This window comes from Phalacrocorax carbo, chromosome 22, assembly GCF_963921805.1.
Source record: "Phalacrocorax carbo chromosome 22, bPhaCar2.1, whole genome shotgun sequence".
Taxonomy (NCBI): Eukaryota; Metazoa; Chordata; class Aves; order Suliformes; family Phalacrocoracidae; genus Phalacrocorax; species Phalacrocorax carbo.
In genome coordinates, this window is record NC_087534.1 from 2,765,710 (window position 1) to 2,789,729 (window position 24,020).

Sequence of the window (24,020 nt, forward strand, 5' to 3'; positions counted from 1 at the left end):
AGTCTTCTGTTACAGCCCACTAGGAAGCCTTTTCACACCTGCAGAGTCTGAACACCACGTCGACATGCAACACAGACATCACTGAACCTCTAGAATATGCCCAGGGTGGGCTTAAGGCTGTCAGACTGCTCCCATACAGCAACAACGGCTCCTCCTCACGTGTCTCTGCCAGGTCCCAGCAAGGTTTAAAAAAAAAGGCAACTCCATTTAAGAGAGTCCCATAGGAATTACTGTATCAGGCCCTAACTGTGGGGTACTTTCCTCAAATCAAGAAAATAGTTTCTGCACAAGCCAATGCTCTGCTGGTTTTCCTTAGACATAAAATTTACTTTATTTCTTTTCTTAAAAAGTTAAAAATACAGGTTCAGAAACTGATTTTCTCCTTGCAGATGTTCAAACTGCAGCTTAAGGAGAAAACAATCCTTCACTGAAATGTTTCTCTTAATTTTTTTTTATTTTTTTATTATTTTTTTTTTCAATCATCACCACCATTAGGACAGAGGTTGAGGAGCACTGACTCCACCACTAATTTGATGACGTAGTTTGATTCCAGATTCACATTTCCAGGTGCCAAGAGTCCAGAAAACAGCCATGCTAACTTCTGCCTTCGTTTGAGATTTTTTTTTTTATTGAACACAGCAGTGACCGTTGGCATCTTTGAAGCGTAATCGCATCTTAGGTCGGTATTTCTCAAGGTAAAGCAGCTGTTTGGAATTGAAAGCTCCCCTCCTTTTCCTAAAACAAAGAGAATGAAGGCTAATATCAATGGAAAAAGTACTGCTTCAATCACCACATACATTCTAAAGCATATTAGCCCTCATTTCAAAGCTTTTCTGTATCTACAGAACAGAATTTTAGCTTGGTTCCGCATCCAGTCACACTCTGAGGAAGGATAAACCAGGCCAGCACATGCAGTTCATCACCTACATGCCAATATTAAAACAAAAATCCAGTTAGGAAATTTCAGCATATTTTCTTGGATTGGAAGAGTTTATTCCCATTGCCAGCTGTAGTCACTGAACAACATCAAGGTCACCTTTTCCTTGCAGATGCATGTGTTTATGATATTAGCTAGCAAATAAAGGCCGTGGCATTCAGATACAAGTATCTAAGAGGCTCTCAGAAAAGAGTTCCTCAGTGTAAGAGGTACTGTACCCAGGAAGAGGAAACACAGAATTTAAGAAAGGAAAAATTCAGAAAAATCTGACAGCAAGACAGTTTACAAAGATAACTGCAGTCCCTGGGAATCCATAAAAGGATGAATTGCTTTCTTGGCAAAGCTCATTCAACATAATCTTTCCTGCTGGGCTTCATTTCAAGATCCGATGTTATCACTAGACCAACAGAGCTCTGCAGTCTCATCCTTTACCAGTTTTGTTATCTTCCAGCCAGGTGGTTTCTGACATCTCCTGGGTGGGTATCACTCACCCACATGCTGGCAGGGGTGCTGGTGCTCACCTACTTGCTGCAGAAATTCTCTTTGGGGGCCCAACCTCACTAAAAATTTTTTTTTTAATTTGGAGCAACTAGTCCATGTCTAATTCATCCATTATTTTTACAGTCCCAGCTTAGACATTTTTTGTCCCCAAGTTCAAAACCTTTGAGTCTTAGGTCAATGGCTTGATCTATAAACCCAGATTTTAAAAAAGGCAAGATCACCTTTTAATCCTCATCTCTAAACACAGGAAAGGGCACAAACCTCAGCAATGATGTCACAGTAATGCCCATTATTGTCAGGAAATAGCTATTGGAAAACTAATCAGAAATCTAACAGGCTTTGCGGAGGACGCGCGCTGTTCATATACAACAAACTGAGATATTTCTTGAGAATGGGGAAGTTTAACTTACTGCCTTATAAACTGAACTGCATCTTCGTACTTCATTCCACATTCAATGAGAGCAAGTGCAACCAGTACAGGAGCCCTAAAGGAGAAATCAATATTGAAGGAAGATCTGGAGAAACAATACATCGAACCCTTCAAAATACATCAAATTAATCTATAAACAAATAGCTTAAGTATTTTCTCTTTAAGCATTATCTACAGAAAGACATTTGCCTGCAGAGTACCTAATGTAAAATTTCTTTTAGTAGACAGCTCTGTTTCCAGCACACACACAGAAGAATAAAAAAAATAAAAAATCAATAGCTCCTTAGTGTTTGGGGCATGAAACAATAATTCGAGATACTTACACTTTCTCATTTCACTTTAACCTAATTTTCTACTTGGCCAAAACAAGCGTGCAATACTTCTCACATGCATTTTGCTTCTTACAACACTGTAGGCTTTGCTGTACCTGAGACAGATCTATGAAGCATCGAACAGATGATTTACATGAATTTTTTTTTTTTTCAGTTATGCGCTGTACACCGGGAACTGGGCATTCCAGGGACAATAGAGTAAAACTTTCTACTTTGGGGTTAACATTTTGGAAACAGGTTAAGTGTAAAGAGCCAGCTTTTCAAACAAGCCGAAACCACAGTACACACTGACTTTCTCCTGGGCTGATGTTGACCCGACTAAACACACACAGTTGCAACAGGCACCGCTGATGGTAGTGCAGTGAAGGATTAAATGGGTGCTAGCAGCTGCACAGCTTTTACTCATCTAAACAGCTAAACAAAAACACAGTTCAGGAAAAACAACTCTCACTATCACTGCCATGCTGCTCCTGCATAAACAGAATTATTCACTTTCTGAAGGAAACAATTTGAAACCTCAAAAGTCACTTTAAAAAAAAAAATGCTGTCTCTGTTTACTAGAGTTGAAGCTCAATTCCCCACTACAGGTAGACAGTTTTCCAGATTAAAGCAAAATCTGTAAAGCTCTCGCTTTTTCCTCTGCCAGTCTGAGACCAGCAGCAAAAAGGTCATTCTGTAAGGACTAGATGCACAACACGAGCTTATGTGACACACAGAAGACAGGAAGCCTCTGGTACCCTTTGGCCTGGTATTATGCAAGAAACAGGAGAGCTGAAAATCACTTGGGTTACATGTGGCCACCTTCCTAAGGATGTTCCTCAGATAAAAATAGAGCAGAAATGGATAAACAAATGTTAATTGCCCAGGGTTTTTGGCTCTTGTGACTTTAAATATTGGCCGTTTCTCCCTCTACCTCTTCATTTCCCCCATCTCTTCTTCTCTAGAGGTGGAAATTTAAGAACTTGACGCACTCCAACTCTGTGCTTACTTGACTACTTTAATCTACCTTTCTTGCCCACTTATTCATGTCCTTAAATATTAGCAGTTCCATGGTTATTGCAAGAACACTAACACTTAAGCTCCATTTCCTTCTAGCCCACAGGATAAACATAACAACCAGCGATTACATTTGGGAACATGAATGCAGCATTTAGCTTTCCTGAATCAGTCTTTTTTTTTTATTTCATCTTGAAAGGAAATTCTTCCCAAAGAAGGAAGTTGTATTTTGAGTAGTGAGGAGAGACATGCGAGCAAGAAATACAAGCCTAACTCTTCTTACCACTGAAGTGAAGCCACTTCAGACTAAAAGTAATTGAACCAGTCTTTTCTAAATGCCTTTTTTTTATTACCACGTGCTTAATAGATACCAGTTGAAAACAGGAGGAAATAAAAAAAAAATTTACAGCCTTAGAAATTGTACTATACATGTATACTGCATTTGTCAAGAGGCACAAGAGATTTTATTGTTTTAGCAGAAAGCCACACTTCCAAATTAATAGCATCTCTAACTGCTCGTGTCATTCATCATTGGCAGAAGCGTTCTGAACAATCTCTCCAAGGTTTTCCTCTCATCCTGGATCAGAGTTATGAAATGACTAAAGAGTTTTAAGCTGCAGTAAGCTTCTCTTGCTTTAATGACACAAACTTGATACTGCTGCTTTCAAGTGTTATTTGGGAGAAAAGAGAGAAACTGGCATTTACTTAACACCTTCCATGACCTACCTCCCAAACAAATAAGCTAACTTTAAATCCAGTATGAGAACAAGCCAGCGGCACACTAACCTTCCCAAGCCTGCAACACAGTGAACAGCGACACAGCATCCAGGCTCTTCACGAAATTTGGTTTTCAACAGGTTTAGCCAGTCGTCAACTATCTGATTCGGGGGTGGTGCTCCATCATCAAACGGCCAGTCCTTTGAAGGAGAAAAAGGACATTAGCTCTAAGGATGTCAATCCATAATCGACAGCAAGGTAACCATAACTGGGGTAAGGGAAATGTTCCATTCAGCAAGAAGCACGTACTACACGAACAGTCCTGTGGGTATTTTTCTGGTTGCACAGAAGCTTGCAAGTCAATATCATAATGCAACACTAAACATTTAACAACCATTTAATTGCGCTTTTCAATAAAATTTCAATAAAACTCTACACTGCCTCCTTTGTAGTATAGAATTTTTGGAAAAATAGCTGCCCTTGAAATCTCATTTTATTAAAAATATGTAAAAATCAATAGACATTTCAAATAAACATTTGAAAGATGAGAGCTCTGTAGACTTTTGCCTGCGATTGTGTCAGCCTTTTAAAATACTATTTGTACTGCAGACTCTGTACAGAGGAGAGGGTACTTCATAAACATTCAAGAGAATCGGCAGAGGAGAAGGTACTTCATAACAGCTCAAATGGATCAGCTTGTCCAGCTGCTGTGCACGAAATGGAGCAGCTTGTCCAGCTGCTGTGCACGAAATAAGCAAGCCAGTTAAAATTACCTGGGTATTTTCAAGTCAGAAAGGCACGTTCACAAGCAAAAGAGTGCTTAGACAAAGGCAAAGTCAACAACTAATCAGCATTTACAATTACATTTCTGCATTTTCAAGGGGTAGACAGCATTTACACTACCTAGGCCACGTTTAGTATCATCAACATGGCTGTAAATCAAAATTACGTGCAAGAAGCTTCCCATTTTATCGAGGTCACAGCTCTCCTGGAACTTGTGCTAAGCGGAGTACTACACGTCCTACATTTCAAGACCAAGCACAACATCACATGCTTTATAATCTTCTCAGACACAGGGAGTGCTGTAGACAGAGCACTCCCAGATGCAAGGGAAAAAAATAATACTTGGTTGTTATTTAGCACTTTTCATTAGAGGCAATGCATTTTACAAGAGAGACTCATAGCCAGAGTTTCATATTATTCAACCACCTCTCCAAATGGTAGGGAAACTGCTTTGAAAGGAGGCCTATTCCTCCCTCCTTGGCTAGAAACAAGTCTTTCAAGTAGTATCTTGAGAACAGGTTAATATGAAATAACATTCTCTGAAGCCTGAAACAAGCACACAGAAACTCTGATCAAGTACCACCAAAGGTAAAAATCTGCCAGACATTTCATTTTGAAACACACTTATGGCTACCCTAATACTTCCTGAACAGCAAGGACAGCTTAACACAACCTTGGCCCAAGAGCACCTTACAAATGTGATAGCACTTCAAGCTGCAAGGTAGAAATCTGCATCTTGGAACTACAAAATCAAAAAGCTTTTAAGTCACTGAGAACTTTACCCACGATTAATTCAGAAAGATACACAAAGCCTGAAAAGTGCAGAGTACTTTATTAAAGCAAAAGGGAAATTAAAAATATCCGGGACAACACAGCAAAATAAAAGGCTATAGAAACAAGATCCTAAAGTAAAACTAGTTCTTTCTAATAAAAGGCTTTTATGAGATTTTCCACTCAATCGCATGCTGCTAGCTGCATTGTTTTAGGCCTAGTGTCATCCACTGTCCCAGGAAGAGATGTACGGGCTGCCAAGAGAAGGGGCATTATCCACTGCAAGATGCCTTCATTTGAAACTGCCTTGCAAAGAACAATGATTTACACATCAGTTCTGCATCTTTGGATTAAATTGAATCCTTTCCTTCAGACCAAACACAGGAGGTTACTACGTTGCTTCAGCTTATGTGTTAACCATCATGTCCACAAAACCCTTGTGCTGGCCTGAATTAATGACAATCGTTCTTTCCACACAGATCATCACCTTCCCAGGAACAGTACACCACTGGCATTAAATTAGCACTGATAAAACACTGCTGCATGGGACACTGCCCAGAATGAGGAACGCGAATAATTCTCGGACGAGAGGACTAACTGGGGCAAAGTTTTGCAGTTATTTTCCTGATTACGAGTTCTGCCAGCATCACCTCTGAATTCCTGTCAGACAGGATAGAAAATAAATTGCTAAGCTCCTCAACCAAAACAGTCATTAATAACCAGGACGATGCACTGAGACTGCACACACAGAAGGTATAGCTCTTTTGTGCCACCCTGCAGTAGCTGGGAAGGATGATAGGCAAGAAAGGGTTATTCTTATTTACCCTTTATATGGAGCAGCCTTACTCAGCAGAACAGCTCCAAATTTGTCGGTCAGCAAGGACTGCAGGATTGGCAATGCAGAACTAAGATGACCAAGATGCAGTAATAGGACTTTAAAGTGACAAAGATCCCTCTCTTCAAAACCCATGTGTGTGCAGCCCACGCAGAAGTTACAATGGCAAAACACTCCCTGGACTGCCTGCGTCTGCATAGGATGGGACCGCAGCCACCAGCGTGGGACTTTCCCACCTTCAATGCCAGAGCCCCTGGTGATACAGTAAATATCAGATGGCAACGAAGTCACATCTCTAACACTGGCACTGCCGACTGCCTGCTAGCATTCAGGTGGTGGCCGTTCCGTAGGGCACAGAGCGTAAAGGAAGTCTGATCTAGGGATGAACAGTAAATGAAGGACCGACAGAAGCAGAGCAGTGAAACATGTCTTAGATCCTGAGGATGAACAAAACTGCTGCAGCCTCCTTGGTTGCCAGCCAGCACAAAAATACTTCCAGAAAAAAAAAACCTACCATTTTTTCCCGATGTAGCACTTCTGTGTTACAAGACCTTACACAAGAACATAACCATAAGAACTGCACAAGCCCACAGAAACTAAATCCATCCCCGCCTCCTATCTCTTGGATTTAATCTCTGTTGATAAACATGCGCATGCAATAGTACTACTTCAAACACGGAACATCTAATTCTCCTCTCACTATGCCATCTGCCAAAGCAACTCTCTAGCTGCCACATTCTACCCATCTTGCCAGTACGTGATCCTGTATCACAGCATGAGAGCAGGCTTTGCTAAAACGCTCTCATTTTCAGGGGTTTCACTATGCTTTTGACCTCAATCGTATTAAAATAGACACTAATCTCTCTCAGGCTGGGTTTTTAATCTTGATGTTATTTTTGCTAGCAAATATTAGCTTTAAATAGTGACGTGTTATTTTCTCAGCCAGATGGTAATTCAATACCATTTCTGAACAGCAACGGGACTCTGCTTTGAAGAAGCATGCATTCATAGGAAGGAAAAGCTCTGCAGGAGGTGGTCAGGTCGGTGACTGGTTAAACTTATCTCAAATAGCAAAACACTACTGCAATACAGTAAATTATTAAAACAACCTCATGACTGGGATCGTCAGGATCAGTGATGGCATTAGCAGCAAACCTTCCCTGTCACCTCTTGCTTTCTGTTACCCTTAGATGCCTGGTGGATTTATACTCTCTCCTGTTCTTCCTTCTGCAGCAATGGAATACTAAGAAGTACTGGTACATACCAAACGCAGAGGTTTGTTAGCGGAGGCAAATGTGTAGAGACACAAGACATTCACACGTGTTGCTCAAAGCGAAAGGCTCTCCAAAAGAACAGTACTTAGCAGAGCTGGCAGAAACAGCACTTCCAGTCTTTAGAAAAGCTTCCTCAAAAATCTGCTGTCAGCTCAAACCTACCCAACAGCAAGTTTTAAAGTTTCTTGGGAACCAAAAAATCCCCAAACTATTTCGGAAGTGCAGGCTCCAGAGCACTCCCCAGCTCCTGCAGCTGCCCCGGAGGCCCCAGCCACAGACCAGAGAAGGTGGGTTTCGTTCACAGCTGCAGGAACCAAGGTCAGCTGGCCTCACAGGGCAGCCGCCCTGGCAGAGCTGGACACCTGCAAAACTGTCCTAAGTCTTCTAGGAAGAACTCAAATCTGTGCTCTGGCATAGGAACACAGAAATACTCTAAGCCCCAGCTTAAATCAGGGCTCTGCGGGCTTCCACACCAGAAGTTTAATCCTTCCAGTCTCCAACAACCTGAGGAATATCACAGCTAGAGGTTTCACAGCAGCATACCCGAAAATGCTGTGACGCTCAAGTCCAAGGCAGTCCTAGAGGAAACAAAAATGCTATTCCAAAGCACAGCCCTAGGAGCACTGGTAGCCCTGTAGTGACCGATATTTCCAAGATCACTGAGGCACACGTGGCTGCCTGGAACTGGAGTAAATGCTTGCTAGGGCCAGGAGCCAAGAAACCTGACTGACCTGTACATGGAGTTTTCACAGATATGCCAAGACACAAGTTGTTTTTTTTTTTCCTAATGGAAAACCGCAGAAGTTTGCCTCTGACTGAGCCATAAAAAAAAATAAAAATCGAGAGGCAACAGAAGACTGACTACCTGCAACATGCAGGTAAGATGCGATTTCTGGCCTCACAACAGAGTATTACTCACTCTGGTAAAATAAACTGATTATAGTGTGTCAGATATAATAATTCAGAAGTATTGCCTGGAAAAATACCGCCTGCAAGCTTAGTATGAGCACACACCTATTAAAAAAACCTCCCCTAAAACCCCAAGCAATACTAGACACTATAGTCAGAGAGTCATTGCATAATGTTAACTCTGAGAAGCAGTGAAGGAATTCCACCTGCAGAACCTGGAAGCCACCAACAGCCAGGCTCCACTTTGAGGTGAGCAGTGATGAGGCTATAGATCAATATCCTGCTACAGCCACTCCACAGAAGCCTCTATCAACGTGTCAGCTATAGTCTCAAGAGGTGGCACTTTTTGAAAGAGCAAGAGAAGGCAGTTTTATCTGCTTCCAGAGGGGGTCAACAGTAAAGCTGAGAAGTGCTTATCTAGAGAGAAGGACCAAACCGAGCTGCACGGCCCACAAGGCTGAATACTGGGTTAGTATCGAACTAGTTATTAAAAGGCAACCAAAAATATCTCAACAAATCCAAAAATCCCAGAACAGACCCCTCTAAGTGCTCAGGGAATAGTAATGGATCAGCAAGTAACTTGCACAAAAGCACAGTAAGTTTCTCAAAACCAGCTTTAGCTGATGCAGGGGATGACGCTACTTTTGGCCGATCTGAAACAGTCATAACCTCTCGCCCCAAGCATGAAGGCCATCCCCACCACTTATAGACAAGTGATTTTTCATTTTTAGACAGTTTAAGGCAACTCACTAGAACATGGATTCCTTCTTTTTCGATAGGAGCTTGATCGTAAGTGGCATCACAAACTCGCACCAAGGTTGTCACTCCATACTTCTTCAGCTCCTTTAAGAAAAAGGAAAACATGTGAGCACACTGACAGAGTGAAGAACTTTCTCATCAGCTACAAAACTAAACGTTTTCCACAGAGTCAACAGCACTGTGACTGCTGCACAGCTCCAAGGTGACTACACAATGAAGGCACAAGGGCCAACTCAGACGGGGGTGGGGGGGGTTATGGCCTACATTAGGACTCCGGTTACAAGTGACAGGACTAACTAGGAAACACCTCTGAATTATTCTTCTCTAGGGAAGTGCCAAGGTGGAAAAAATTTGCATATATAAGAGCAAAATTAAAACAGCTGCTTATATTCTCCATGCAGCTTCTTCTCTTTAAATAGAAGGCTGGAACTGTTTGCTTCAGCCAGTGTTGACATTTTGAGGGAGGGAGGAACAGAACACACACACCACCATACTCCAGCTTCCTTCTAATGCACTATAAGTAGCACATTGTGCTAGATAAATAATCAGAAGATCAAACACAAGCTGTTCCAGTTCACTTTGAAGGTTCATACAGCAAGCAGAATTTCCTCTCATGTTTGGAATGAATCACAAAAACTTCTAACAATTAGCAGTAATATCTATTCCGGAGCCAAGACTCCTGAAAGAGGAAGACAATCCACAATAATGGGAAAAAAAATATAAAGAGACCAAAAGAATGTGGCTTTCAGACAAAATCAACCGCTAATATCTGAGCAGACTCATGGTGAAGAGCACACTGCTAAATGATGGAAGCCTGTTAATAGCCACAGTAAGGCATCAGTATCCAACAACAGGATCTCCCTGGAATGAAAAGACCTGCATACATAAGATAAAAGTCCTCTAGATATAAGGGCACAAAGATACAGCAGATTTATAGCAAACCAGAATGCAGAAATACACTGTACTACTACTTCTGATGATGCCATCTGTTACTTTTTCAGAAAACTGAATATTAAATTTTGCAGTATTTAAGATCTTATTGTGTCATTAATGGTCTGATCCGCTGCTTATCACCACTGACACTTCCCACAGTTCGATGCAGGCAGGTGTCATTCTTCATGGATAAATTCTGGCACCTGAAATCTCTGACAATTCTGAGACTGGTAAGGCAGTTTGAGAGCACATCCTGTAAACTAAAACATTCGTTTAAGGATTGCACTTAATCCTATTCAAAGGGAGAAGAAAGGTCAGAAACCAGTTACAATCCTGTTAACCACTTCTTTAACAGCCAAAAACATGACCAATAGATCGATATATTAGAAGCACTGAATTATTTAATGCAAAATAACATTTAAAGTCACAGAACAAGCAGTCCTTCAGAAACCAGGACAAGAACAATGGCGAGGGTGTGTGGCTATATTCTAAAATGGAAACTCAACCAGCCTCTCACAATTAAAGAAACGCAGAACTCTGGAAAAAGCAATCTGTGGATTCTCTTCTCATACTGTCAAGAGAATGTGAATAGAGCAAAGATAAAAATGTCTTAGGTTTCAAGTAACATGTAACATACAGCCAAAGTGTTGTGCAACAGGTGTTAAGAATGACTGTTCAGTACTTCTACAGTAACTATGAGCATATAAGGAAAGAAGGATGACGCTGTGTTTGACTGCCTTACCTCTATGAACTTGCCGAGAGTTGCATTGGTTGGGTTGTGAGTGATCAGGAAACGCATATTCTCATAAGTAATTTCCACGGGGGCTGGACGGTTCATAATGGCAAACAAAATATGTAAGGGGCCAAAAAAAAAAAAGAAAATTAAAAAAAAAATCAATAACCTTGGAAACGTTTCACAGCAGAAAACATTAAAAAGACCACTAAAATGCCTGGGATTGATCAGAGCTTGCTTTGACGTGTTTGTTCCTTAAGGAATTTGTTTCTAGAAAAGCAGGTTTGCTTCAGAATCCACTTGAATTCAACTTCGGCCTCAATTACTGCAGGTGGTATCCTTCAGACTCCAAAAATTCTGACTATATGCAAGACTAGGCAGCCTGTTCTACATTTAGGCACTGGTGAGGCAAAAAAGTAAGGGCAGATTTTCTCTCCACTTTGTTTTCTTGATGCTTAGTTTTGCTAGAGTCAGTAAAAGGAATATGCTTCCAATGTGCAGAAGATATCCCATATATTTGAGTGTGTTCGCTGTGTCTGGAGTCTTCAAGGCAAAGTAATTATGGCACGTAGAATCCGCTGCTCTCAGCTCACTTGTCAGCCAGGATGCTGTGCTGGGCCTGGCAGAAGTCTGCCCTCACACTCAGAATCGCCATAAATGTGCGACGTATATTCCAACAGAACACCTAAAGAGAAGAAAAATATCATGTAAGAGCAATTGTTGCTTCTACTTCCCGAAACACCAAATATTGACCCTCCCAGAGAAACTCAAATTAGACTAGATAAGACTACATTTAAAAAACAAACCAAACAAAAAGCAATCTTTACTGGAATCCCGATAGTTGTAATCCCAGATATTCTCCCGGCACAGAGTATGCGCTAGCCCAGAGACACGGGACTTCTGGTAACTGCAGCCAGGCACCGGAACCGAGAACAAGGAAACCTTTCTGTGCTCTCTGCAGCCCCTCCCTCCCAACCAGGTGCCCTAGAAGAGGAGAAAATTGCACAAAGCCAAGCACACACTTAGAAGTATCTATTGGAACCGTCATGCCTGTTTGGCTTTGGCCCAAATATGTAAAAAATACTACTAGTATGGCTTAATTTTCTGAACTAAATAAGAAGTACAAGCAGAAATAAGAGTTTAACTGCCATATATCTGAGCTTTTGCTAGCAGATAAATTCCACCAACATTGTTGTATCGCTAAACTCCCAACAGCAGTAGGGAGATATCGTCCAGAAATCAGTTATTTCAAAGGCAACAAAATGGTCATTTAGCAGTAATGACTTCTAGTTATTCTCAGCCTTATCTGTGTTTACAGGCTAAGGTGTTAAGACAGCAGCAGCTTCCAGTCCTAACACACAGGATTCAAAAATATAGATGTTTCAGCAACAATAATAAAAGATGGAAAATTAAATTCTACCATGAAGTTTAAGGGGATGAAAATGAAGTTAATCTCAACTAGCTCAACTTCTTTAAGGTTGAAACACTAAATAAGCAACATGGCTTTTCAACATGGTTAAAAAGCATGAAGCCAAAGAATCACTACTGACACTTCTTTAAGGAAGAAAGTTTTATATCAGTTGAATAAAATCCAGACTAGCAGCCAGAAGTCACAAACCTGCAACTCAAGCAGAAAGGTCAACATGGCACACTCAAGTGAATACAATTAGAGAAGAAAGCACACGCATGGAAGTTCACACCCCAAACTTCTGGAGCGCTCAACATTTAATGAGATCCTCACTTTAAAATAGTCAAATTAAGTACTAAAAAATTACCTTTTTCACTGACATGAAGTCAAAAATCACCAAAGAAGAGCAATTATTTCCTTAAAGAACAGCTTTCAATGCCAAAAAAATACATTAATTAGGTTGCCAGAGGCAAGAACAAAGATGTTTTCAATAACCTCCCCCAACCTTAACACAGTTCTTACTCTGAGTGACTGAAATACAAATTTCAAAAATGAATCCTGGAATATTTTAGCAGTGTAAGGACTATGGAATATAGTGTCACCCCAGATGGAAAAGGCCCATCTGAACACATCATACTCAAGCCCTTACACTTGTCAATCCTTGCACATTTATCACAACTCTCTCATACACGCTACCGAACCTCAAAGCAAAGGCTATCTTAGAATCTATTACAGCCTGCTATAGCTATAATGTACCAGGACCAGAACGACCACAGTTACAGCATCCACATGTCCAACACCTGTAAAACTTGATGCAAGAAAGTCTTTTTTCAGGCAAATACTGGCCTGTTTTTCCCCCATTTGAACATACACTCCAGCCACCCAACACATCCTGAAGAGGGACCTGCAGACTTACAGGAAGTTTCAAAACTAACTTTTTAGGACCTAACAAGGTCATTTAAATAAAAACAGTGGTCAACAGATCTTGGTACAGGAGATCAAAACTTGGATCCTGAGCACCAGAGGCTTACAGCATTACAAAGTACACTGTCGCAAGGGGAAGAACTATTGTGTCATATCTAAACAAATCCTTTAAACATTTTTCTTTTCAGCACCAACAATTTGGTTGGAAGAGCCTCATCCAGTGCTATTTGCACTGAGTTGTATCAAATCAGATCATTATGGTTACACTTCTCTTCCCTCAAGCAAATCAAAGAGGGAACTTCAACCCAATTATTTTAAAAGTCTTTTGTAAAAACTATTTACCAAGTCATTAAGAAAGGACACATGGAGATGACATGTTCCAGTAAATTAAGTATGGCAGGGGAGTCACCAACTCAAAGCCTGCTCTGAGATCTGCAGCTGCTCATGCTCTGCCCTTGGCCAAGCCACTTTCAGTAGCTCAGCTCAGCTGCAGAACAGGAATGACACCATCTTACCTTCCCCACGGAATATTACTGAAGCATTTAATTAGATACTAGCTAAGGAGTGATTAAAAATGTAAAGCACTGTATTTAAGTCTAAAAAATGATTTCCAGAAGGATGAGAAGTTTATGTAGCACATAACCCTATTTTTAAAGGAGGTTGGTTACTGACACATACATCCCTTCCTCCCATGACTTTCAACTGTTAACTGTTAAGCTAAAGTTTAAAAAGAAAACCCAGGCTTTTAATTAAGAAAATGAACAACAGGAGAAAGCCTGTTGTCTACAACTTCTGACCTCCCCAAGTAAATACTTTCTTCCTCCCTGTGTTAGCAAGCAAATTCGCACTTCAGAATCCCAAGAGAACCAAGCACTATCAAACTGACAACAGTAAATAGCAAGGTATATGCACAATGTAAAACAAGAAATAATTTTTTGGCCAATTAACCTTCAACTTTTTGCACTTAGAGAGTGAGACAGCACATGCAGGGAAACCAAAAAGTCACTAAATGTTTTAACGTGGCTGGCCTCTGAAAGGCAGCAGAAGGATCCAACACATCAACGCTACCCATGAGGTGCAACAGCTCCATCAAGAACCAAAGGAGGAGAAAAAGCAGAGACAGCAGCACAAACAAGGCAAGGGATAGCCACTCATGCATCTGCAAAGAACTAGATATGCTTGGGAGCCAGGTCCTGATGTTGTTTAACTTAATTATCAGGGAGTAATTATCAATCAAGATGCCTATCTGCACAACCAAGTTTAGTGAGCTGTGACAGCCTCTGCACCTACAGACAGGACTAATTTAAGTTATCACTGAGAGCGCTGCAAGCTCCCCACCTCTCCCGCTCACACAGCCGAACACACTTGATAAGAGAGAGCTTGATAAGGCCTAATGAGGCCGATTTGAGAAGAATATGCTTACAACATAAGCAAGCAGCAGTTGTATTAATGAGCATAAATAAATCGGGGTCACTAATTAAGAGAGAACAGTTAAATGAATTCCTGATTCAACGGCAACTTCACTTGAGATTGCCTTAAGTAAAAATCCAACACACCTACAATATTCACCTCCAGTGGCTGCCTCATCTATCACTGCATTGACTCCTAAATTAGACACTTCAATAGGGCAAGTTGCTTGCTCTTCTGTATTGAGCCTCTACAAGTTCAGGGAAACAGGTCTAATGAAAAACAAGTAGTAACATCTTAAGGAATTCCTGGTTCCACCATCACCTTCAAAACACACAGGTAAAAGTGCTGCCTTAGCTACACTGAGACAGCGAAAGAGCTTGCAACAGCTGCAGCTCCCAGAGATTGCAAAACACAGATACCTTTGGAAAGGTCACTTGGATCACCTTTCAAAATAACCCAGTGCACAGGATGCACAGCAAAGCCCGCTAATTTGTCAGTCAGTATTAAAAGAATACGTCAGTGTTTTAAAGACCAGTATTTTGAAACCATCTCAACTGATTTTGTTTCTGTAAGTGGGAGTCCACATTGGCTGTTAACAAAGTCAGGTCATGAGCTGCTGAATTTTTCCCCTTTCACTTTTTCTTCTGTAAACCCTCATTCTTTTTGTCTGCACTTACACACGTGACACCAGTACCACAGGGCACTGACGGAATAGAACTTGACCCCATAAAATTGCTATCCTGATACGACGCTGCAGCCCAGCTGGGCTTTTCCCAACACTCTGCGTACGTCACATTTCGCTTCCCCTTCCTGCACTGCCCCGCCAAGTGACCCACATTCTGTCCATACCCTAGCAAAAATGCCCTGTTTCGCCTGGAGCACAAGGTGCTTTTCAAGTGAAAAAATTCACCAAGACCTCCAAAATTAGCTTTAAAACAGTGGAATAGCACATTAGCAAGAACTGAAGCAACCATCTTTTCTAAAACATACTCTCCTAGTATATAGGGAAAAGAAACTCTGGAACGAACGTTCTTGGAAAAAATTCTTGAACACTCTCTGAAGGAAGCTTGCTCAGAATGACACGTGCCTGGAGAGGGGTGAGGTCAAAAATTTTACTGTTCCACCCTGTCCACCCCCGCTGCGGAGCTCCCTCCCAGGCTGCTGACAAGTTCTGCGGGTGACTCATTCGTTTCCTTTTGCACTAACCCAGTCCTAGGCTGTAAAACCCACGGCAGCAGATAGAGATCTGCCTCAGCAAGAGAAAAAAAAAGTCCAGATTAAAGAAGTCTCAACTTAAAAGTGACACATCAGGAAACAGTAAGAACTGTCAAATATATCATGCAAGACTACTCAGCGAGAGAAGAATCCTGCAGCCGAACTCAATTTTGAGTACTATGCAAAAAAAAATTTAGCTGCCATCCCTAAATTCGGGTGAGGTCAAACCACTGTATCCAACACAGACATCGATGCGTAGAGACCATCATCCTGGCAAGCTCAGCACTGGGAAGCTGTTAGATATTGCATTAGCTCTTTCAGAAAGAATTGATAGGCACGCGTGCTTTATGCTCCAGATCTTTTCTTTCCTGTGAGATAGAACCTGCTTCATAGCTAGAAATGCTGTTCTGACACCGGATTTTTTTTAAACGCCTTCCCCACCCACCATTTAGTTTTTAAAACCCCTTCAGAGGACACATTTGAATGTTATTTACATACCATGCCCAGAAAGTTTGAAGTTACTAAAAGTGTTTGAAGTCAACACCAGAAGGCCCCGCTAAAGAAAAAGAAATTTAAGCAATTATCCTGCATAAGTCACAGAACTGCATTTAAGTAAAAAATCACAAGTTACTTCAGACACCAGTTCATGAGTATGTGACACTAACACCTCATTCCTAAAAATCAGAACGCTGAGCCGTATAAGCTGTACCAACTGTGGGATTTTGAAAACACAGTCCTGCAAGATCACCAGCCTCCCTGACAACTCAAACTAAATATTCTCACCCCTCAAGAAACCATTAACAAGTCAAGCAGGACTTAAAAGCAATTTCAAATCGCACAGCAACAGGGATGATATTCTATGCAGTTACAGAGTTGAACTACTTGCATCTTACTCATCTCACTTGTTTGAATTTGCCGTATACCTCTGCTGGAAAAATGACTTAGGAGAGAGCTGGCTGCTATTCCACACTCCTGTGGCAGTTAAATTCGGTCTGACAATTGAAACTGAAGCTTACTGATAAATTTCACTCACTTCCACAAAGTCTCAATTGTTAAAATCCACAGTCCATTATTTTGAGCAGAGCTTAACTTTCAGTGTAAGAGACCAAAAAGAATTTAACTTTTTAGTACAGAACAGAGAGAAACAAGGGGTAACAAAAAAGTACACCTAACAGTGATCTGAATAGAGACAGCAACGCGGCGCCTCAAGTGTTACAGCAGAAAAAAGGATCCAGAGATTTAAGACTCCTTCATCCCTTCACAATTAGCAAAATGAGCCATGAGATGATACCAAAGTCAACAGCCACTCTAAAGGTGTTTTATACTCTCTTATGATACGCGTCAGCCAGGTACTGGCCTAAATAGGTGCCAGCCTGATCCAGCGCTGCAATTCACGTGCATCAGAGTAACTTCTAGCCCAGATTCTCGAGCCAATAGGTCGCTCTCAAAATGTTTAGACAGAGCTGGTTTAAATCTCCAATCCTTTAACAGGCAAAGAAGCTGTCAAACTAATCCAGATAAAACAGACAACACAGAGCTCCTCTCTGCTAGCTCAGTAATGGCATGTCACTGACATGTTTTTTCCTCCACAGATATTACCAATACACAACCTACACGATTTACAAAAATCATCTGCTTGCACTACAATATCTCAAGAGCTACATTTCCAGCTGTGGATCATCTTCCTTAAAGTGAGGACAGAAACGTGCCCTTCCGTGACCCCGCATCGCCCAGCTCTCCCCTGGGCCACACATCAGCGCTCTCCCTCCCAGGCCTCACAACAGTTAACCAACACGGCATTCCACCACAGGGCAAAGTCCGGCGGGAGGAAACCGGCTGCGATCACAGTTCAGCTCTGCTCTGATAGAGAAAGAACAGCTCAGTACTGCTTCATGGAAGAGAATGATGGATATTTGCAGGGAATTGAGCCTGAAGTCAATCACCTGTGTTTGTGGGAGATGTACATCACAACTGGGCCTCGTATAAGAAGGCCGACATTCCCAGCTGTGCATCCCTACGTATGCAGATCCTTACTCATACCTTAACTCCAACTGATCTTTTCTTTCCAACAGTTGAGTTCATTAAATTAAGTATTTCTACACGTTGAGTCATAAGGAGATAGAGTTTTCTGGCTGCTACTAGTGGTGGGTTTATCTTTTTTTTTTTCTTTAAATACTAACTGCAGTTCTGAGTCAGAACCTGACTGGTTCATTTTGGGAGTTTTGAAGTGAGTTTCCATTTATACAGTAGCCTTTAAAAGCCAACTTTCTGCCTTACTCCTCCTCACGCTGAAGCCAACAAGCACACAGCTGCCCCGAGAGAAAAAGCAGATCGTGACTAATCACACCAAGGAGCCACGAGGAACCATCACCGCAGCCGAGTGGAGGCCACTGCTACAATCACCCCCATACCGTAACACCTCCCAGCCTGCAACCTCGCCCCTGCTCCAAATCCCAAACCTCTCAGTAACAAGGGTTCCTCACCCACCAAAGGACGCCTGAAGCAGCAAACCACAGCCCTTCCCCATAAGCACACAGCTCTCTGTCTCTCAGGGAACACTCTCCCTTAGCACCCTCAGCAACATTACTTTCTTCAGCCACTGCCCTGGCCAGGCTTCATCAAGTCCCCCCCCTTTCCAGCCCAGGCAGCTCCAAATCCCACAGGCCAGCCATCTATCTACACAAACCGGCCTCGGCATTCACATCCCTGCCCCCGCTCAAACCCCAGGAAAACCGCCACATCCTGGACACCCTTCCTTCCCAGCTCCACGTGCCCCCCTCCAGCCTGAGAAAGATCCCCCCCAACACTGCTCCCAGCCGTCCCCCTCTGTTTTACAGCCCAGACCCCAGAAAAATTCTTTATCTTTACAGACCATCTCCAGGCCTAACACAGGGCAGGCCCCTTCCTCACAAAACAAACCTCCCACCCTTTCTCAAACCCTTCCCCCATCCCTACTTACACACAGGAATCAGTAACACCCCTCCCCTCAGAAACCCCCTCTAGACACCCCCACACCAGGTACAGGCCAGTCCCCCCCCATTCACCCAGCACTCCCCGGCAGTATCTTTATCCACTGTAATCCTACAGTCCAACCCCCAGCCCAACACCCCCATGTCTCCTAAATCATGTCTCCAACTTCCCCCCAAGCCCAGGTACAAGGCAGACACCCCCCCATCCCTTTGGGGTCCACTCATCCCAGCGCCACAGATGAGGGGAGGACCCCCCCAAACCAGCCTCACAGGTAGAAGGGACACCCCACAAAAGGAGCCCAAGAGTATCCCAAAATCAGCCTTACTGGACACGGGGGTCCTCTTATACCAGTCCAACCCCGCAGGCTGGGGGGACCCCCCAAAACCAGCCCCAAAGTTGAGTAGGGACCCTACAGGCTAGCAAACTGCCCCCAAGCCTGCTCCTCAGGCCAAAGGGCTCCCCAGGGGCTGGAGGATTCTCCAGACGAGGCCCAGTGGTCAGGAAATGCCCCTAGTCCAGGAAGAACCCCCCTGAACCGGCCCCTCGGACCACAGCGAGCCTCCTAAACCAGCAAGGACGCTGACGAGGCGGGTCCCCCAAACCACATAAGACCCCTCCAAATCAACCGCAGGGCCGAAGGAGGCCCTCCGGGCCGAGAAGGTGCCCCCAGACCAGACCCGCAGGCCGGGGATCCGCTCAAAGCCTCCCAAAAAGCCGGGGGGGACCCCGGAGGCACTGTCCCCCCCTCCCCACCCCACACACAGCGCCCGGGCCCGCCCCGGGGCGGGGGCTCTGTCCTCCCGCCGTCCCTCCTCACCCGAAGCCCCCCCAGCTCCTCCCCAGCCCGGTCCCCTCACCCTGGGCATTGAGCGCGTCGGCGTTCTTCCGAGCGGGCCCGGCGCCTCCCACACAGCGGGCCGGGGGACGGGAAGGGACGGGAAGGAGCGGGACGGGGCGGGAGGGGGCGGCGGGCCCGGCCCGGCGGCGGCGGGGCCCGTGACGGGGCTGCGATCGGTCCGGTCCGGCCCGGCCGCGCCGAGAGACCCAAGAGCCCGCGCGCCGCCACACGGCTCCTCGCGCACAGGCCGCTCCCTCCCCACCCGCGCCCCTTGGTACGACCCGCCCGCCGCTGATTGGCACGGCCCGCCTCACACCCACATCCGGCATTGGTACGGTCCGCCTTCCCACCGCCCCGGCTCGGCGCGAAGGGCGCGTCCATCCGCCGCCGCAGGGGTGCCCTGGGCATGGCGAGGCGGCGCTACTGCGGCCTCGCTCCCCACTGCCGCTGCCGGGCGACCTTCCCCTGCCGAGGGAAACGGCTCCCTCCATCCAGCTGCTGTTGGAACAGCCTCGGGAACAACCCTCCGCGAGGGAGGCGGCGTTGGTACAGCCCGTTTCCCCCTTCTTGGGCATTGAGATGACCCTTCTCTGTGCGACCGGAGAGCCCGGGGACGGCCGCCCGGCCCCTCCTGCCCGCCGCGAGCTCGGCTTGAAGCGAACTGCGCCGCCTTGCTGTCCCCAGTCACCCTTGGTACGCCCCGACACATACACACACCCCCGCCACTCCGGCTCACTTGGACTGGCCCTCCGGCCGCACGTGCACGCGTGCCCTTCCACGCCAGCACGACTTCCCCCCTCCCAGCGCACAGTGGTACAGCCCACTTTCCCCCCGACCCGCCGCACTCAGTGGTTCGGCCCGCCTGGCCGTTCCCACGGCTTCCGCTTCCCCCGTCCACGCCGGTACCGGGAGCGGGGCCGAGCCCTGCCCGCAGGGTCCCGAGGGGGCTCTATGAAGGGCCGAGCGTACCCGGGGAGTAAAACGGCGATGCTCACAGCCCCGGTACCCCCGGAGGCGCTGGGAGGTCGCGCCGGGAGCGGGTCGTTCCGCGCACGGCGAAACCCGAATAAACAAACGAGCCGTTGCTCCGGTTCCCGGCTCCGGTAACTCGGGGTTTGGGGGGAGCACGGTGCTGAGCCGCAGCAAGGCCCCGCGCTTGGCCGGTGCTTGTCCCGGTGTTGCGTGACCCAAGGTGACAGCCCCGGCCGAACCCGCACTGTGACGTCCCTCCTGACGCCGGTTTTGACGTCAAGGGTGTGACGGTGTTTGTAGAGCGGTTCCACCGCCCGCTTCCCAATCCTGCCTGGACGACGGGGATCCGTGCCCGCGGCAGTCTCGCCGAGAGGCCGGCTCCAGGTCAGAGCAGCTGAATTGGCTCTGCCAGGAGAGGTTTCTCCCACACCAAAAACACGGGGTGATGCCTTTTTCCCCAAAAAAAAGAGCGGCCGTGAGGGATGGTGGGGCTGCAGCAGCCTGCCCCATCGGCGGGCCGGACCCTGCTCAGGGCATCGGGCCGGCGCAGGGGCTGTGCCAGGAAATACTTAGCCATGGGATGAAAATCACTGAGGCTCCCAGAGATCCCCAAGAACAGCAGGGTGAGCGCCTTGGAAGCCAGCATTTATTAATCTCCGTAACAAGAAGTACCTTCATTTGGAGCCACGGATTAACGCTTCTTTTTCTGCCAGCTGAGATTAAAAATACAGGAGCAAAGGACAGAGCCATGGGACAGATGGACAGTTCCTGCGGGCATTGCTGCTGCTGTTGGTCTAGCCCAGCGAGCGGGCAGATGCGCTGGATACGGCACCAGTGAGAGCTGGAACAATCATAGAATCATTAAGGTTGGAAAAGACCTCTGGGATCATCAAGTCCAACCCCCAACCCAACACCCCCAGGCCTCCTAAACCATGTCCCCAAGTGCCACGTCTGCATGTTCTTTGAACACCCCCAGGGACGGTGACTCCCTGACCTCTCTGGGCAGCCTGTGCCAGGGCCTGACCGCTCGGGCAGTGAAGAAATTGTTCCCAATATCCAATCTAAACCTCCCCTAATGTAGCTTGAGGCCACTTCCTCTCATCCTATTGCTAACAACTCAGAAGAGACCAGCCCCCCCCTCACTCCAGCCCCTCTCAGGCAGCTGCAGAGAGCGAGAAGGGCTCCCCTCAGCCCCCTCTTCTCCAGGCTAAACCCCCCCAGCCCCCTCAGCCGCCCCCCAGCACACTTGTGCTCCAGACCCTGCCCCAGCCCCGCTGCCCTTCTCTGGACACGCTCCAGCCCCTCCAGGCCCTTCTTGTCCCAAGGGGCCCAAACCTGAGCCCAGCATTCGAGGTGGGGCCTCACCAGGGGCCCCATCCCTGCCCGGCTCCTGCTGGCCACACCAGTGCTGACAGAAGCCCGGGGGCTGGTGGCCTCCTTGGCCACCTGGGCACTGCTGGCTCATGCCCAGCCGCTGTCAGCCAGCACCCCCAGGGCCTTCTCCGCCGGGCACTTCCCAGCCCCTCTGCCCCAGGCCTGGAGCGTTGCGTGGGGAACAAGAGTTCCTCTGTTCTGGGCTCCCACGGGAAGCCCTCCGCAGGGCCTCTCGCCTGAGCTGGCAGCAGCAGTGCCTCTGACAGCCATCTGCATAACGCACAATATCGAGTGCTCTGGGCTGCCGGGCCTCTTCCTCTTCTGCAGCAAAACAAGAGCTGATGATCAGTCCCGTCAGAAGTGATCGTGTCCACCCAGCCATTGGCTGCTCCCGGAGATGTTCACAGATGGACAAACAGCGGGAGGTCAGAGCAGGCGTGACCCAAAATACACCCATCGCCCGCATTCAGCCAGAGGAGAGTACATTGCTCCTTGGCCTGGCGCTGGGAACCACATCCATTTTAACACCCAGTGACTATTTCAGATTTCCTAATTTCCAGTCCAGGGCCCCATCAGGCAACTCTCCCCTAAAAATTGAAATACTCCAAAGGAGCCACGTGCATCTCTGTTTTTTTTTTTTCCCCTTTGCTGAAGTTCTTGGAGGAATGGGCCCAAATGAAACAACTCATGACAGCTGCCACCCACAGCTCCCTGAGCACAGCAGAGGTTGCGGGAAGACAGGAGCTGTGTGCGCTCAGGGAGCGTGACTGAGGCAGCAGGTGGAAACCCTGGGGCAACGCCAGCCCGTTACCGGGAACAGAGTTAGTTCATCCCAGCTCTGGGAAGGCGCCGTGGCATTTACAAGTGACGCAGCTGTAAGGATGAGACAGGGGCAGCAGGCAGGGAGAGAGAATCTCAATGGAAAATATGCAAGAATGACATTGAAGATACATGACAGGGGTGAAGGAAAAGGAGACAGTATGCGAATGAGGAGGGAGCTGATGGAGGAGGAGCAGGGCAGGCACACGTCTCAGGGACTCCGCAGCTCCAAAGCTGTCAATAGCAGGAGCTCCCTTAGAGGTCCATCTCCAGGTGAGATGGTTTGCGCAGCAGAACTGCAGAGCCATTGATCACCAAGCAACAGGTTTGTGCAGGTTCAGGGGGACTGTTTGGAATTGGCACCCCGGAGGCACGAGGGACAGGACAAGTTCAGGCTGCATTTGTCTGTGAACATCAGCTTTAGCTCCGCACAGAAGGGGCTTCTGCAGACAGAGGTCTGTTGCAAGGTATTGACAGATCAAATAAGAATCCCATGCTTCTTCAACAGGCTGAAGTATAAGTGTAATTCCACGACTTATAAAAGCTCTTGTCTTCCCATGTTCTTAGGCTACAACTGTCAAATTATTAATAAAAGGCCATGTTTGATACTAACTTAAGGACCTGCGGTGCCCAAAATGTATCCTGTATGCTAGTTAAATAGCTGCTGCCTCCACAAACCACAACAGAAACCCCTGCAGAAAAAGGGCCTTCACATACACAATCATCCTGACTGAAAAATCATTCAGCACTGGTTTGCTGGGTTTCAAGACTGTGCAGACAAGCCTCCCCCTACTGCCTTCACCCTGGCACCCCTAACTGCTGTTTTTTTAGCCTCCGATAACTGCAGCCCATCAGACTCTTTTTATTACCTCGTCAACAATAACATCACCTGCCACGCAGGAGTTAATTGTTCTCTCCAAAGCCCCGTACCACAGCATGGGGCAAATAAGCAGACCGAGGGCCTGCTTCCCCAGCACAGGCCCCATACCACAGGGCAGCCATGGCAGGAGGGAGACAGTTCGGCTCCACCACAGGCGCTGCCCAGGCCCTGTACCGCAGGGTAGCAGGCAGGAGCTCAGCCCCCGAGGGGCGCGGTGCAGTCGGCTCCAGCCGGACCCTGACCCAAGTCCCCCCGCAGCCCTGTCCCTCACCGCGCTTCGCGCCTCAGGGCCGCCGCCTC

General features: G+C 46.3%; 1 protein-coding gene across 1 annotated transcript; it reads right to left on the reverse strand.

The window, feature by feature from the left end:
- Positions 1-298: 298 nt before the first annotated feature.
- Positions 299-19,952, reverse strand: PTP4A2 (protein tyrosine phosphatase 4A2). Its single transcript, XM_064471306.1, has 6 exons — positions 19,695-19,952; positions 10,920-11,595; positions 9,236-9,328; positions 3,983-4,113; positions 1,849-1,923; positions 299-735 (listed from the first exon to the last, which is right to left on the reverse strand). Exons 2-6 carry the CDS (start codon positions 11,013-11,015, stop codon positions 627-629), a joined length of 504 nt encoding a protein of 167 aa, XP_064327376.1. The 5' UTR covers positions 11,016-11,595; positions 19,695-19,952; the 3' UTR covers positions 299-626.
- Between the last annotated feature and the right edge of the window lie 4,068 nt (positions 19,953-24,020).

Excerpts from the sequence above, each read along its gene's own strand:
- PTP4A2 (XM_064471306.1), bottom strand. The coding sequence starts at position 11,015 with ATGAACCGTCCAGCCCCCGTGGAAATTACTTATGAGAATATGCGTTTC. Across the intron at positions 4,114-9,235 it reads AAGAAGGAATCCATGTTCTA|GACTGGCCGTTTGATGATGG; the intron begins GTGAGTTGCCTT and ends TCTCCTTCAAAG. Across the intron at positions 1,924-3,982 it reads TGTGTTGCAGGCTTGGGAAG|GGCTCCTGTACTGGTTGCAC; the intron begins GTTAGTGTGCCG and ends TTTCTCCTTTAG.